Below are 16,092 nucleotides of genomic sequence, written 5' to 3' on the forward strand. Positions count from 1 at the left end.
TCTAACAGGAAGCGAGCTACAGGGAAGCATGGAGACAGAGAGTTTCGGGATTCACTGGGTCAGACACTGACTTTGGTTCCATGCACTATGCTGTCGATGTAAAATTGTTAAGTCGAGGCATTTCACTACAAGAGACTCTCTCCTTCCCTGAGAATACAACAGGCTCTGTACTGTTATGTAGCATGGTTTGGTCCAGGTATGTGGCAAGGTGCTAACGCTGTCCCTGTCTATGCTGGCCTGGAAACAGAGGGAACATTCTGACTCTCTATTAATGGCCAGAGTAAAGGTTGATATTATATTTCACCTATAATGAAAGCTTTGAATAATTTCAGGTGTTGTTAGTAACAGGGCAGGGTCTGGATTTTGCTACCCAAGCAGAAATGCTTCTCTCTGAGCTCCTGAGCATTGTTGTGAATGGATGAAAGCCCGCAAAGTCTATATGGAGAAGTTGCAGAGCCCCAGGGAAATACTCAGTGTTGTTTTTTTTTAATGGCAGAGGACTAAAGATTCCCTCTGAAGGATAACGACTGGCCTTTTCTCCATAAAGGAAGCAGCTTCTCTAAATCCTGTATAAATCTCCCTTTGTAGTGTGCTCTGAATGTTCTTACCCGATGGTTTTTGCTGCAGCGGCTTGCTGTACATACACCGACAAGGGCTCAGGAAGATGGAGTGTGGCTGGGTCTGAATGGGGGAACATTAAACAGGATGAAAACTAGGGCTGGAGCCATGCTGCTGCCAGAAAGCTTTAGTTATAACCTGGGGGATTAGAGCAGTAGCACCTGAAGAAAAGAGGATTAGTGAGATTAAAGCAACATCCCCAAGGGAATCTCCACACAAAATGTACTGTAGCCCAGTGCTTCACAAGGAGCTCTCACTGCTCAGTGACTGTTTCAGGCTAATGCAGCAACTCAGACAGCCTGGGACCTTACAGTCTGTTTCATTGAGACAGGATGTGGAGCAGAAAACCAAGGTTTTCCTGACTCTTGAAAAGGTGTCCTGGGATCTTTAATTTTCTCTGGCCACATGCAGAAGGGAATTGACTTTAAGATCTCTGAAAGACAGCGCCGCATCCTCTGCTTTCCAGTAACTTTGCTGCATTAACTGAACGAATCCACACAGTTCACAAATAGCATCAACATTCCCATTCCTGCTCCGAGGGCTCCAACAAGCTGGATGTTTGTTGTTGCCTGGCAGTTCCCATTACCCAAAACAGACAAAGCTGATCTCTGCAACTCGCCAGAGGGTCACTGGTGAACAGGACGCAAGAGCCTGCATCAAAGGAAGCAGCATCAGAGGAAGCTGTGACACCCATACGTGGAGGTATGTCTGCAGTGGGGACAGGGGCAGGGGATATGGAGGCCTGGAGAGTGCAGTGCAGGCCTCCAACTGCCATGGGGGCCCTGCTTGCCATCTCCTCTCACCTGTCACAGGAAAGGAGAAGGGAAAAGAGAGGGCGGCTGCAATCAGGAGGAAGGACACCCCACGTGCTGGGACTGCACCCACCTACCCATGGTGCTCAGCTGTCCTGGTGAAGTGGGGAGGAGAAAAGAGGGAGATTCTCTTCTACCTTGGCCTCTTGCCAGGACCGGCTCTAGGCACCAGCAAACCAATACGTGCCTGGGGCGGCACAATGCCAGGGGCGGCACACCGGCCATTCTTCTTCTCTTTTTTTTTTTTTTTTTTTTTTTTTTTTTGCTCAGGCAGTTGCGCTTTCGGAGCTTTTGGAGTGGCAAAAAGCCTAGAGCCGGCCCTGCCTCTTGCAAGGCAGAGCTTAAGGGGCATGTGGTCTCTAGCTCCTCCTGGGAAGGGGACGGGTGCCTCGCCCCTTGTTATGTTTCCTGTGGCGGTGGGTATCAGCCTCCCAGCAGGACCCAGCACCAGCCTGTTGTTCTCCTCCCGCCCCACCTGGAGACGGGGCCCACTGCAATGGGTACCATGCCTACTAGGAAGAGACTTCTGCATCTCCTCTTGTGAACAGCCGTCACCCTCTCAAATCAGCCAGAAGGTTGACTGCAGCATCTGACCTCTGCCAAGGCAGCGCAGGGATGGATTAGCGAGGGCCAGTTCCACCAGTGGGTCTCAAACTTTTGTACTGGTGACCCCTTTCACATGGCAAGCCGCTGAGTGAGACCTCCCTTATACATTAAAAACACTTTAAAAATAGTTAACACTGTTATAAATGCTGGAAACGAAGCAGCGTTTGGGGTGGAGCCTGGCAGCTCATGACCCCCCAGGTAATAACCTTGTGACACCCAGAGCGGTCACGACCACCAGTTTGCAAACCCCGGGGTTCCACCCAAGGAGACTAAGGTACCAAAGTCGCCCATCAGTGGCTGGTGAGTCACTGAGCAAGCAGAGAAAGAGCAACCCACTTTGCAGCACTCTGCAGCCTCCAAGCAGACATGTGACCTCTTACCTTCCAGGGCTTTGCCTTTCACTTTAGCCGTCTCTTTCCCTGGCGGTTTAAGTAATTCAACCAGACCCTTCAGCAGCGCTGGCCGGACTTCATAGGCCATGAGATCCTTTATCAGCTGAATGGCTGAAGACAAGGAAAGAGGGCAAAGCGCCACCTTGGTGCTCTAACAAGGCTGCACAGCAATCCCAGCAGCAGGTGAAACGTCAGAGACAATGGTCTGAACGCTGGCGTCTGAAAGAGCTGTATTTTCCTTCTGCCTGTTCAAAGTAAACCTCCTTGACTAGGGCTGGATTCTGCTCTGTTCCCGTCTGGAAGTTGCTCAGAAACAGAACAGGAGGCCAAGATACGCTCTGTGCATTTGAAAGCAGAAACACGTTCTCCTGGCTCGTAGATAATACCCCATGGGCTGGCCAGCTAGAGTATGTGGATGGCAAAGAGCCCAACCAAAACATGGCTGGCTTTCTATTACAGCACAGACCTCTGGTTGCATAGAACTCTCTGGGGCACAGCGGGAGGCTGCCGGGGTACTGAACATGTGAGGGTTACATACATTTTGCACATGTGCACCACTGACAGCAACACTGCCCCACTGTGCTGCAGGCTCCAGGTGGACGGGGCAGGAGCAGCTTCCCCACACACCTTTCAGGAGTTTCAGTCTGGGAATGTTGGGAATTTGGAAAGTGCTAGAACACAGAGGCAACAGCTCCTGCTGGGAACTCCCAGGCCCTCCACTTGCAGGGGGCAGAGTCAGGACTCCTGAGCATCTCAGAGAGTCATCAAGCTCCAGGATTAGTGCAAATATGAAACCTTTACCCAGTTATGTAGTAAATATGCAGGTGCCACACTCAATGTCCCCTCAGCTTGCAGCCACCTGCTCTGATGCCTCCAACAGCTGGGCAGTAGAGCCAACCATCCCCAGGGCAGCTGCTGAGAGGCTAAAAGCAGCTTCCCCACGAGCACGGCTCAGCTCAGCTCGCAGCAGAAGGGAGAAGCTGGGTCTGGTCTGGGAGCAGGGCTCTGGGAGCACCAGCTCATTTGCATACCCATGATGCATTGCACATTGAAAAGCCTTTCTTTGAGCAGTTCCGTGTCCGTGGAAAGATGTGCCAATTTCTGTTCGACTTCCCTGATGAGGATTGGGCTGTACAGAACACAGAGCTCTACAATGAAAACATTTGTAAGAACCCTCAGCTCCCCTCCAAATGTCCTTGTACTTTTATATTTAGCATTTTTTTCTCCTCAGAGGGAATAAATCTTTTGCATTTTACTTAACATTTCCGTGGCAATGAGCTTTTCTGAGCTTACATGGAATTTTTTGAAATGTTCTGTGAATTAGTCTAATTTTTGTGGAAAATTAGATAACATTTTTATTTGATGTCTATAAAATAATTCATAAAGTGATGAGTCAAATGCTTTGGTTTCACAAGCCATTGAAAGTTTAAGTAAAATTGTTTTTTCTAGGGGAGGAAAAAAACCTAATTCTTTAGAAGTTGCATAAATCCCATTCTGTCAAGTATCAGAGGGGTAGCTGTGTTAGTCTGGATCTGTAAAAGCAGCAAAGAGTCCTGTGGCACCTTATAGACTAAGGGACGTATTGGAGCATGAGCTTTCATGGGTGAATACATCCGGCATCCGACGAAGTGGGTATTCACCCACAAAAGCTCATGCTCCAATATGTCTGTTAGTCTGTAAGGTGCCACAGGACTCTCTGCTGCTTTCACAGATCCCATTCTGTGTCCTTGCACCCCCTGTCCACACATGTCCCTTTACCCCACTCAGACACCCATTCCCCCCATCCCCATGTGGCCCTGCACCCTCTCCCCCTGTCCCTTTGTGGCTCTGTACTCCCTCTGCCTATCCCGCTGTGTCTCTGTGCTCCCACTCAGCCACTCCCCTGTCCCCATGTGTCCCTGTCTTCCCTCCCCATTCCCCCCACTCAGCCATTTCCCTGTCCCTATCCCTCTCCCCCTGTCCTCATGTGTTTCTGTGCCCCCTCCTATCCCTATGTAGCTCTGCACCTCCTCCCCCATCACCATGTGGCCCTGCACCTCTCTCCCCCCTGTGGCTCTGTGCCTCCACTTCCATTCAGTCCCTGCCCCAGTCTGTCCTCCCCTACTAGCCCTTATGAGCCCATCTGACTGTAGAACTGATAAATGAAATTGTTTTTAATTGTTCACTTTATTCATGTAACTTCTGTTCACCATTCACTACACTTGCCTACACTGTAACTTCTGTTCACTGTTTGCCATCCACTACACTTGTCTGTATTGTTACTTCTGTTCACTGTTTGCCATATTGTAATTCAAATCCCATTTTAAAACGCTCACTCCATTTTGTAAAAGCTTCCTCCAACCTTCATTTTTGCAAACCCTGCTGTAATCTTATTAGTTTAGTTTAGATGTGTGACTGAGGTATGTATGGATGATGGAATCAACCTCCAGCCCCAGCCTGTCCTGATGAAATAAAGTTCAAACCCCACCGGCTGAAGATGCAGACAAGAGCCCTAACAAAGTAAGAAGAGTCCACCCTAAAAAGAAAAGGTACAATAGAAGGAAAATCAAAGCCAGGTCCGAGGCTGAAAGTCACCTGCAATTGACGGGTGATCAGTCACCAAACCCAGAGGCAGCGTGATGCAGCAAGACCTAGATGACTCTGGATTCAAAGTAAAGCCTACAAAAAGGATGGGTGAGATGGGAGACTTTGGAGGGTAACATTCTGCTGCCAACATGGAAGGGCATCGGTGCAGGCCCAACAGAGACCCATCTCATCCTTGTGCCTGGCTTTCCTGGCCAGTTATTGCCACAAGCTACGAACCCAAGCTGCAAAATCAAGCCACGAACTCAAGCTATGTTCAGGACTGGTAACTATGCAGCAGCTGCAGAACATCTGATGGATGTGTGTGTGTGTGTATATATAAGGATTAAGATATTAGTTATTGGTCATAAATCAAATTATCATCATAATAAATGTGGCATCTTTGTCTTGCCCCCTGAAAAGATCCTGTGTAGTTTTGTCTATATAACATGACTCCCCCAGTGCCCCATGCTGTCTGTCTCCTGACCTGGCCTGACAGGTGCTGGGAAGAAGTTAGGCTCAATCTTAGCTGGCTGGGAGCTGCTGCTTTGTTCAATCACCACAGCACCCTCTGGTGGGAAAAAGGCAGAACTGCAGAAGCTTTTTTCTGAGCAAAAATTTAAAAAAATATGTGGGGTTCATTAATTAATTATGCATGCAGTAGCGCAGAATTCCTCCAGGAGTAAAAGAGAAATGGTGTAACTCTGGGCCTTCACAAAGCTGGTACACTAGGCAAGTAGATGAGCTGCTGTAGCTATTGCTTTGACAGAAATTACTCTGCAATCTCAGTGCTTCAGGCTGAATTCACCTGCCAAGCTGTTTGCCCAGAACTTCTCAGTCATGAATTCCAGAACTAATGTCACATATTATCTATAATGTATAATCACATTAAAAAAAATAGTTTTTGAGCAAGGCCTTTCAGCATCATTAGAGTTATGCTATGTAACTTCCCAAAAAGATCCACCACAAAACCCAACCGCCAACAAGTGAAACCTTCAAGCACAAACTTTGTTCCTTTCATTTTCTGCACAGACAATAAACCGCATTAGATTACAATAAAACTCCTGAAATCATTCTATTTTTTACATCAAAAAGCAACCTCAGTAAAATAAGACTTCCTTTGTGTGTATGTTACCTGCTTTAACCTGGTAAATAAGTTTCTTATGTCTTTTCCTAGTTAATAAATATTTAGTTAATTATAGGATTGCCCATAAGCATTGTCTTCGGTTTGAGATCTGAGGTGCAACTAACCCAGGTGAGTGACCAAGAATGACCTGTCACAAAGACAGGCTCATCTGGGTGGCCAAGAGGGGTGTCTGTGACTCTATGTTAAGGCTGTTTTAGTGCCTGAGGAGTTCACACTTGATACTTGATTGGTGAAATCAAAGTATAAAACATACAACTGTCTGCCAGTCCCGGGTGCCCGAGGCTCCTGCTGTCTGCCAGCTCTGGGGCTCTGGCTGTACTAGAAAGAAAGGTACATTTCCAGCTTGCCCGATTGCAAAGGAAATATTGAAAATGGGACCTGAGAGCACCTTAAAGGTTCAGAAACCAGAAGGGAAATAAAGAGACCCCATATGACATTAAAAACAAAAATCCTCATGATTTTTAAGCCAATCTTGTGAATTTAGGGGATCTTACTCATGATTTTCCAATGGTGAGGGATGGCAACAGCGATAAGGATTATTATTTAGAATTTGCATTACAGTAGGTTTGAAGAAAAAAATCAAATTGATCAGGACTGGGACCTCTGTGTGCTGGATACAGCATGACACCCAGTGCCTTCACTTGATTTTACAAACCAAGATACATGGAACATATGCTGGGTGGGGAGAAGTCTATGTAACAGGCAGTTATTTATATGGCAGTTATTTATATACCTGAGACTTTCAATATTATAGAAAAAAATTAAGAAAAATCTCCCTCCCAGACCCTCAAGTCTGGAAAGCATTAATTCCTCATATTGTCAGAAGGGTTCACAGCAGAAAATAAAACCCCAGCTTTTAAAACAATTCTCCAGGAAGACAAAGAAACTGACATCTGTAGACTCACAGAAACTTTAACAATATTCCATTGTAAACAAACCAATGCATTTTAACTACTGTAAAGATCTACTTCAAATAAGACATACAAAACAATCTCCTTACAGTAAAATTCTTTCTATTTTTCTAACCAGAATTTTGTCCCCAAAGGAAAGGTACCATTCCTAGAAATACTACCACAGCATGTTGATACATGGGGTGGACAAAGCAAGCTCCTATTCCATCACCCTACTTCAAAAATCAATTTGATGTACACTGCTCAAATAAAACACATCAGACATTAAATTGAAAACATTAGACACTACACTTGATTTTAGCTGAGAACAGCAGAGATTTAAGGTAGAAGCCCTCGGATGCTACATAGCTCCCCTGCCAGAGACTTGATTTGAACCTGCAGTTTATTCTATCACTGCTACAAGCCTGAACCAAGAACTTTGCCATTACTGTATGTAATTGATTCATTTAACCAATTCTAGCTCTCATCTATATCTTTTTCCTTTTATGAATAAAGCTTTAGATTTTCGATTCTAAAGGATTGGCAACAACGTGATTTGTGGGTAAGATCGGATCTGTATATTGACCTGGATCTGTGGCTTGGTCCTTTGGGATCGCGAGAACCTTTTTTCTTTTACTGGGGTATTGGTTTTCATAACCATTTGTCCCCACAACGAGTGGCACTGGTGGTGATACTGGGAAACTGGAGTGTTTAAGGGAATTGCTTGTGTGATTTGTGGTTAGCCAGTGGGGTAAAACCAAAGTCCTCTCTGGCTGGCTGGTTTGGTTTGCCTTAAAGGTGGAAAAACCCCAGCCTTGGGCTGTAACTGCCCGGCTTGAAGCAATTTGTCCCAAATTGGCACTCTTAGTTGGGTCCCACCAGAACCAGCATTGTTACAGGCTGTCCCAGGCAAAAGGATTGGGCCCAGACTAGGAAGGAGTCTAGTCTGTGAAAGAAGCTTATTGGAACATCTGAGGGTGAAATATTATCTGTAATCAGTTTCTTAATGTGTTAGGCTTAGACTTCCGGTTTTTTGCTTTTTTTCGCTTGGTGACTTACTTTGTTCTGTCTGTTATTACTTGAAACCATTTAAATCCTACTTTTTATATTTAATAAAATCACTTTTGTTTATTAGTAAACCCAGAGTAAGTTATTAATACCTGGGGGTGCAAACTACTGTGCATATCTCTCTACCAGTGTTATAGAGGGCGGACAATTCATGAGTTTAACCTGTATGAGCTTTATACAGAATAAAATGATTTATTTAGGGTTTGGATCCCATTGGGAACTGGGTGTCCGGGTGCTGGAAACAGATAACCTGCTGAGCAGTTTTCACTTAAAGACAGCAGCTTTGGGGGCATGGTCCAGAGCCAGGGTCTGTGTTGCAGCAGGCTAGCATGTTTGGCTCAACAAGGCAAGGTTCTGGAGTCCCAAGCTGGCAGGGAAAACAGGCTCAGAGGTAATTTCAGCACATCAGGTGACAGTCCCATGGGGTTTCTGTGGCCAAACCCGTCACACCTCTGTTTCTACAGCCTATTGCTCTGGCCCAATTAAACCGTGAGTTTGCTCCTTGGAACCAGGGTCTCTGGGAGCAAATACAGCCCATGGACCAGGGAGTCGGAATGTGGGTCATGATGCACAATGCATTATGGGCATGCAAACTAGCATCCCGGGTAGGTCTGAGAGCACAGGGGAGCCCCAGCCTCCGAGCTGTGGCTGCAGCCCCTGGAATGTGGCTCCGGGCAGGGCAGTGGCTCCCAGAGTCCCCGCAGCTGCTCCAGGCACAGCCCTGTGCACTGGTTATCCGGGGGCACCCAGACCACGGAGGAGATGCCCCTGGGACAGGAGCCTGCAGGTGCCAGGCTCTGCGCCTTGAGCGGTGCAGGCAGGCCTGGGTCGCTGGTCGCTCCCATTTGCCCATGGGAAAGGGCTGGTGAAAGGGCCGCTGGGCCATCCCATGTGAGCTGGGAGGGGGCTGGACCGGTCTTTGCCCAGACCCTGCAGGGGATCCCGTCCCACCCCCTGCGGTCAGTACAGCCCACCTGGGGGCAGCAGAGAGAGGGCAGCTTGTCTCTAGCCCCCACCGCCCCTGGGCTCTGCACCAGGGCTGGGCTTGGTTGGCCTGCAGCCACCGCACAGCTCGTTAACCCGCTCGTGGAGACCTGCGTCCCCAGTCCCGCTCCTGCAATCCAGTGATGGGAGACATCGGCCCCCCTAGGTAGCAGGGGAAAAACCAGAGACATGCACAGCCTTTGCACGAGCAACACGCCCCTCTGGGCTGGGCATGGAGGCTGGAGCTGTGGAGTGGCATGCTGACAACATACAGCTGGGTTACAAATCCCCCACCCCCCGTCAGAGGGTAGCTGCCGGGGGTGCGACCTCAGCTGCTTGGTCTGTGCAGTAACAGGCACTCCGCCTCTGGGCCTTGTGACTCACCTGTTTTCCTTTCCTGTTGCCAGGTCAGTTAAATTCCTTAGAGCTCAGTGAACAGCCAAAAGGCAAATACACCCAGCCCAGTGCTCACACTCTCAGCTTGAACTGAGCTCTGGGGACACTGCGGCTGCTGCCTGGAAGTGACTCTTGACAGGCTCACTGAGAACCTCCCCACGAATGACTCGGAAGTCTGCTTTCCTCCTCAGCAGACAGCACAAGGGATGTTTCCTACCTTCATACTGTGATACCAGTGATGGTTCTTACCTTCATACTGAACTTCCAAATGCATTGAGCTAAGCACGCCCAGCACAGCGTCTACAATGCTGGGATGGGCTGATCCCACGATAGCCTGACAATGAAAGGAACAAGAGGGTGTTATTCCTCCCGGCTCTCCTATCTGCAGCCCACTGAAATGTTCACATGTGTTGGATCCTCAGGATACAGAGAACTGCACAGCACTTCGCTCAGGGAAATGGTCTCTTGGGGCTGATTCTGCAACCACTACTCAGGTTAGTGAGCACTTATTCTTAAACAGGACTCCTCATGTAAACGCTCATCAATGTAATGGTTGCCCAGTTTAGCCCTATGGTTCTCAGACTAAGGACTGCAGTTATTGGGGCAAACTATTAATTACTATTATTTCATATTTTTAATATGGCAGCACCCAGAGGCTCCAATCAGGATCGGGGCCCCACTGCTCTGGGGGTAGACAAAGAGGTAGAAAAGTCCCCTGCCCCAAAGAGTTTACAGTGAAAGAAGAAAAGTGTTCTACAAAGTGTGGAGACAAAAAAATGGAGACAAAATCTCTCCTCCTCTGAAGACTCTTCAAACTTGAGCATGAGATTCATTGATCTCCAGCTAACTGAGGCACTAGAGCAGCGTTAAGATTGTAATAGTGCTTCATCTGGGAGCCTCTCTCTCTCTCATGTGGTATGTAACAGAAGAGATAAAGACATACACTTTATGTTCAAAGGTCAAGGATCCATGATCCTGCCGATTTGGGGGTGGTGGCAACTCCCACCCTTCCTTGATGACAAGGGACTGAAACTTCAAATGGCAGATTTTCAGAATTAAATTCAAGAGCATCAGACTGCATCAGAGCTGCTACCCACCTACCTCACTGCTTAGCTCTATCTTAGTCTGGGTAATTAACATATAGCTAGAATTTTTTATGTAAGTGCATATTTTCAGGCCAGGGAGAATTTAAGAGGGGTCAGAAGATCACAACCCCATTCCCTCAATTAAAAAAACAGCACAACCAAAGTACAGGATTTAAAACAGTAGCACTAAAGGCTGTATAGTTAATCCTGCATGCCATTCCTTTTGAAGTTTCCTATGGAGTAAGAGCAGGATGCGTCTTTAGAGGCATATCCTCTCCTACAGCTGAGGTCATACATTTTCATACCAGGCTTTCACAATAAGTAACAGACCAGAGGAGAAGGGGAATTATAAAATATCTTTCATATTCAATTTATTTAAAAGCAGCATATTAGATCCTGATGGAGCAGGGACTATGTAGACAAAAGTAGCAGCCTTTATGCACTCAGCACTTGCTCACACACAGCCTTGGAGTTTAGCATCTGTGTTAGTGAGAGGGAAAAGTCTAAGGGGGGAATTGTTCTTGATTTCATTATCCAAATCAGCCAGAAAACAGTTCTGTGCACCCCATTCCTTTTCAGTGTGTTCTCAAAGCTCAGACACAGGAACTGCTGGGGAACTTGAAGAGCATACTCTGTGCTGATGACATGCAACTGAGCGCAAAAGGATCCTGGCTTCAGACTTCTCTTATTCAGTACTACCTCAACAAGGCACTTTCAAACTGGGTTGACTTATCCACACAGGGTATGCAGCCTTAGACATGATAGGACACATCAGCTGAGTACATACTGGGTGTGCTTGTGGATGCAATAAGCTCTTCTCTGGGCTACACACTCAGCCCAGAAGAAAAGTCTGCCCGATCTCGGGGACTCTCTTTCTGCCCTGCCACCTCCACCAACATGATACAGTTCTGCGGCGATCTGGAAGCCTACTTTCGCCGTCTCCAACTCAAAGAATACTTTCAGGACAACACTGAACAGCGCACTGATACACAGGTACCCTCCCACTAACAGCACAAGAGGAAGAACTCCATATGGACTCCTCCTGAGGGTCGAAATGACAGTCTGGACCTATACACTGAATGCTTCCGCCAACGTGCACAGACAGAAATTGTGGAAAAACAACATTGCTTGCCTCACAACCTAAGTCGTGCAGAACACAATGCCATCCACAGCCTCAGAAACAACCCTGACATTATCATCAAAGAGGGTGATAAAAGAGGTGCTGTTGAAATCATGAGCAGGTCTGACTACCAAAAGGAGGCAGCCAGACAACTCTCCAATACCAAATTCTACAGGCCACTTCCCTCAGATCCCACTGAGGAATACACTAAGAAACTGCACCATCTACTCAGGACACTCCCTACACTAACACCGGAACAAATCAACATACCCTTAGAGCCCCGACCAGGGTTATTCTATCTACTACCCAAGATCCACAAACCCAGAAATCCTGGATGACCCATCATCTCGGGCATTGGCACTCTCACTGAAGGACTGTCTGGATATGTGGACTCTCTACTCAGACCCTATGCCACCAGCACTCCCAGCTATCTCCGTGACACCACTGATTTCCTGAGCAAACTACAATGCATTGGTGACCTTCCAGAAAACACCATCCTAGCCACCATGGATGTAGAGGCTCTCTACACGAACATCCCACACACAGATGGAATACAAGCTGTCAGGAACAGTATCCCTGATGATGCCACAGCACAACTGGCTGCTGAGCTCTGTGCCTTTATCCTCACACACAACTATTTCAAATTTGATGACAATATATATTTCCAGATCAGTGGCACCGCTATAGGCAACCGCATGGCCCCACAATATGCCAATATTTTTATGGTCGACCTGGAACAACGCTTCCTCAGCTCTCGTCCACTCATGCCCCTTCTCTACCTACGCTACATTGATGACATCTTCATCATCTGGACCCATGGGAAGGAGACTCTGGAAAAATTCCACCACGATTTCAACAGCTTCCACCCCACCATCAACCTCAGCCTGGACCAATCTACATGGGAGGTCCACTTCCTAGACACCACGGTGCAAATAAGTGATGGTCACATTAACACCACCCTATACCGAAAACCTACTGACTGCTATGCTTACCTTCATGCCTCCAGCTTCCATCCCGGGCACATCACACGATCCATTGTCTACAGCCAAGCACTGAGGTACAACCGCATCTGTTCTAACCCCTCAGACAGAGACCAATTGTGATGAACTAGGAATGTTCTTAATGTTTTCTCTGAATACTGTGTTGGTGCCTCAGTGTCCCCATGGCAGTTCTTAAGTATCTGGCAGAGCAAAGGGCCAATGCACCTAAATGCCTGGCACTTTGTCTCCTAGCAACTGATGGCCTGGGCCCCTCCTCTGCAAAGGTGCCAACTGAAGGTGTTGGAAACAAAGAGGTCAGGTGACCTCGTGGCCCGGGAAAGGAACGGAGCAGAGGAGGAGGGGCTGGAGGGGGTTGTTAGTCTGCAGCTGGCTGAAGATGAGGAGTGAGGGCAGATGTGGGGGTCTGGCTCACTGCCCCCCAGAATGGACCCGGCTGAGGGGTCCAGTTCGTGGTACCTACAAACTCTGTTTTAGACCTTGTTCTTGTCATCGAACAAACCTCTGTTTTGCTGGCTGAAAGTCACATCTGACTGCAAAGTGGGGGTGCAGGACCCTGTGGCTTCCCCAGGACCCCGCTGGGGCGGGCTCGCTGTGGGAAGTGCACGGAGGGGCAGAGGATGCTGAATGTTCCAAGGAGAGACCCAGGAGGTGAAGCCGTGTGAGCTTCTTGCCCTGAACAAGTCTGCTGCAAGGGAGAGGAGGCTCCCCAAAGTTCTGCCTGGCTTTGTGGGGAGCAGTTCCAGAGCATCGCCCGGTGACTCCGTGACAACTGGTGGCAGAGGTGGGATGTACTGCACCCCGTGAATGGCACTTCTTGCAGTAAGTGACTGGGGAGCAGTAAAACAAAGGAGGGATAATGAGGACCAGGCGTGCTGAAGGCTCAGAGAGGGATGGTTTCAGGGGGCAGTTAACCTCTGGGAGTGTGTGACCAGTGAGAAGGACTGTTGGAGTAACGGGGTCCCCCTGAGAACTGCAACGAGCAGTCTCAGGGGCGGAGGAGCTTGCCGCTCGACCCTGGGAGAGAGAAGGATTTTTGCAGTAGCAGGGTTCCCCTGAGGATTGCAGGAGCAGTCCCAGGGGCGGAGGAGTCTGCAGCTCGACCCTGGCAAAGAGGTGGTGACCACAAGAAGGGCTGGCATACCAGGGGTTCTTCCTGGAAACCATGGGGGAGCCGAGAGCACACAGGCCTGTGAGTCCAGAGCCACTTGGGAATGGTGAAGTGATGGCCTATCACCATCTCCTTAAGAAGGACACTGTGATCCTGTGCACAAAGAGAGGGTTACACATGGGGACGTTCACCAAGGCACAGTTAATCGTGCAGTTGGAGGAGGAGGAGGACCGCTCTGAGGAGCAGATTCCTGACCCAGATGGGGCTACAAGAGGATCTGGGAGCAGCTTGAGCAGCAGCCAGGCATCCCCGAGAGTCTGGTCCCCAACCAGACGAGGGTCTTCACGATCGGGTTCCCCATCAGGGGATTGGAGACGGATGGGATTGGAGCAGAGCCCAAGAGAGCGAGAGGACCGTGAGAGAGAGCAAGAGGCTGAGGAAAAGCTGCAAGAGAAGCAGCAGCAGCATGGACTGGCGATGGTGGAGCAGAGAGACATAGGGGGCTGCCCAGGGGTCAGTGGGAAAACACGCCTGCGGGGGCGAGACCCTGGGACAGAGAGAACTGTGGTGGTGCAGCCGCAGATGCTGAGGGGCTGTGGGACCTGGGTGAAGGTCCCCGGGGTGAAGCCCCTCGCCCTGCCTATGGCCCGGATCTCAGTGCAGACCCAGGAGGGGTCGGGCTGGCTGGTCGTTGGGGTTCTCCAGGATATCGGCTGGGAGGCCCTGTTTGGGGGTAACTGTCTCCCCTTGGGACAGGATCCAGGCCCTGCTCCTGTAACGGCCGAGGGTTTGAATTGAAATCCAGGGAACCAATTGGCTGGGATGGAAATGGTCAGTGAAAATGCAAATGACCTGGCTGGCAGGGGGGAGGGGCTGCTGGGCTCAGGATACCTGCCTACCTGTAACCAGCCCCCTGGGGCTGAGTGGGAGGGAGAGATGCTCCCCGCCCCCCTGCACACCGGAGAGGGGGCTCACGCTGGCTCTGATGCTGTGACCAGAGCAAAGAGCTAGCTGCCTGCCCCCACTGGGGCAGCCAGGGCAGTGCTGAGCACGGGGGAGCTGAGACCCCAGCTAAGTGGGGGGACATCCAGGCATGGCAGGTCAGCTGCCAACCAGGTTTGCCTGGTCCAGACGTGCTGCTGGGAAGTGATTACACAGCAGGGAGGGAGCTACCAGGGACAGGGCTCAGGGGGGCTGTGACCCTAGGCCCAGCCAGCGAGAGGGAGCAGGTCCCACTCCCTGCCCCAGCAGCTGAATCCCAGACCAAGCTGCAGAGGGATCCCTCCCTCCTTGGAGAAGCTGAGGGAACTTGCTGGCCACAGCGCTGCAAACCCCCTTTGGGAAGGTTGCAGAGACAGAGTCCTGCGGGAGAAGGGATTCCTGTACCAGGAATGGGCTCCCCAGGGGGAAGTAGAACTGGGGGGAATCGGGAGGCAGCTGGTGGTGCCCCAGGAATCCACAGGGTTCTTCCCATTCAAGCCGCTGTATTGGGGGAGAGTGAGGGGACCCCTGGACCTGGAAGGGGGGGATTGGAAGGAGATGGGGGAAGACCCCCTGGTGGATCTCTTCCCTGAGGTAGGAGGCAATCTCCCCATCAGGTGTTCCCCGTTCAGAGTCATTGGGAAAGCAGCCCAGAATCTGGAGAGAGAGGTCAAGGACATGCTGGCTTTAGATGTGATCCAGTCGTTTTACAGCCCATGGGCCTCACCCGTGGGGCTGATCCCCAAGCGAGACAGGATGATCTGGTTTTATGGGGGCTATCAAAATCTTAAAGCTATCACAGTGTCTGATGCCGACCCCATGCCTAGGCCTGGGGAGATTCTAGACAAGCAGAGGGAGATGGAGAACTTGGCCCTGACAGACACTGATAACATGTGCATCTTTAGCCAGACCTGGGAGGAACAGGTGTCCCAGGTGAAGAGGGGGCTGGGCTGCCTCAAGGAGGTGGGACTGACGTTAAAAGCTGGAAAGCGCAAGGCGGGATGGCAGAGGTGTATCTGGGCCACAAGGTGGGAAGCGGCTGCCCAAGCCCAGAGCTGGCCAAGGCCAAGATGGGGGCTCTTAACCAAGAGAGCCCGAATCGCAGCCCAGAGTGCTGGGAGAAGACCCCATCCCAGTTTGAACCCCAGGGGTATTGGGGATAGCAAAAAGGTTCAAGCCACATAAATCTTCCCACATGCGGCCTGCGAGTGCCATCAAGCAAACCTGACCTAAGGGAGGGCGTGAGACTGGACTGTCCTGGTGTAACTCACATCAAGGAATGGGAGAGATGCTGGGGCATCCATGGGAACATTGGTGGGTTC

The 16,092-nt window shown here is 49.8% G+C and overlaps 1 protein-coding gene and 1 non-coding gene across 6 annotated transcripts in view; both read right to left on the reverse strand.

Moving 5' to 3' along the window:
- Window positions 1-16,092, reverse strand: part of ARMH1 (armadillo like helical domain containing 1) — a 35,636-nt gene that overhangs the window by 4,138 nt on the left and 15,406 nt on the right. For all 5 annotated transcript variants that reach the window (XM_050961205.1, XM_050961206.1, XM_050961203.1 and 2 more), the window contains exons 6-8: window positions 9,725-9,809; window positions 2,417-2,539; window positions 609-681 (exon numbers count right to left, since the gene is read on the reverse strand). In XM_050961205.1, the coding sequence (XP_050817162.1) occupies window positions 609-681; window positions 2,417-2,539; window positions 9,725-9,809 (281 nt within the window). The remainder of the gene's footprint in view (window positions 1-608; window positions 682-2,416; window positions 2,540-9,724; window positions 9,810-16,092) is intronic.
- LOC127056086 (U2 spliceosomal RNA) lies at window positions 7,181-7,368 on the reverse strand. The gene has a single exon (XR_007775729.1). It is a non-coding gene; the product is annotated as a U2 spliceosomal RNA (small nuclear RNA).

Source organism: Gopherus flavomarginatus, chromosome 7 (assembly GCF_025201925.1).
Source record: "Gopherus flavomarginatus isolate rGopFla2 chromosome 7, rGopFla2.mat.asm, whole genome shotgun sequence".
Taxonomy (NCBI): Eukaryota; Metazoa; Chordata; order Testudines; family Testudinidae; genus Gopherus; species Gopherus flavomarginatus.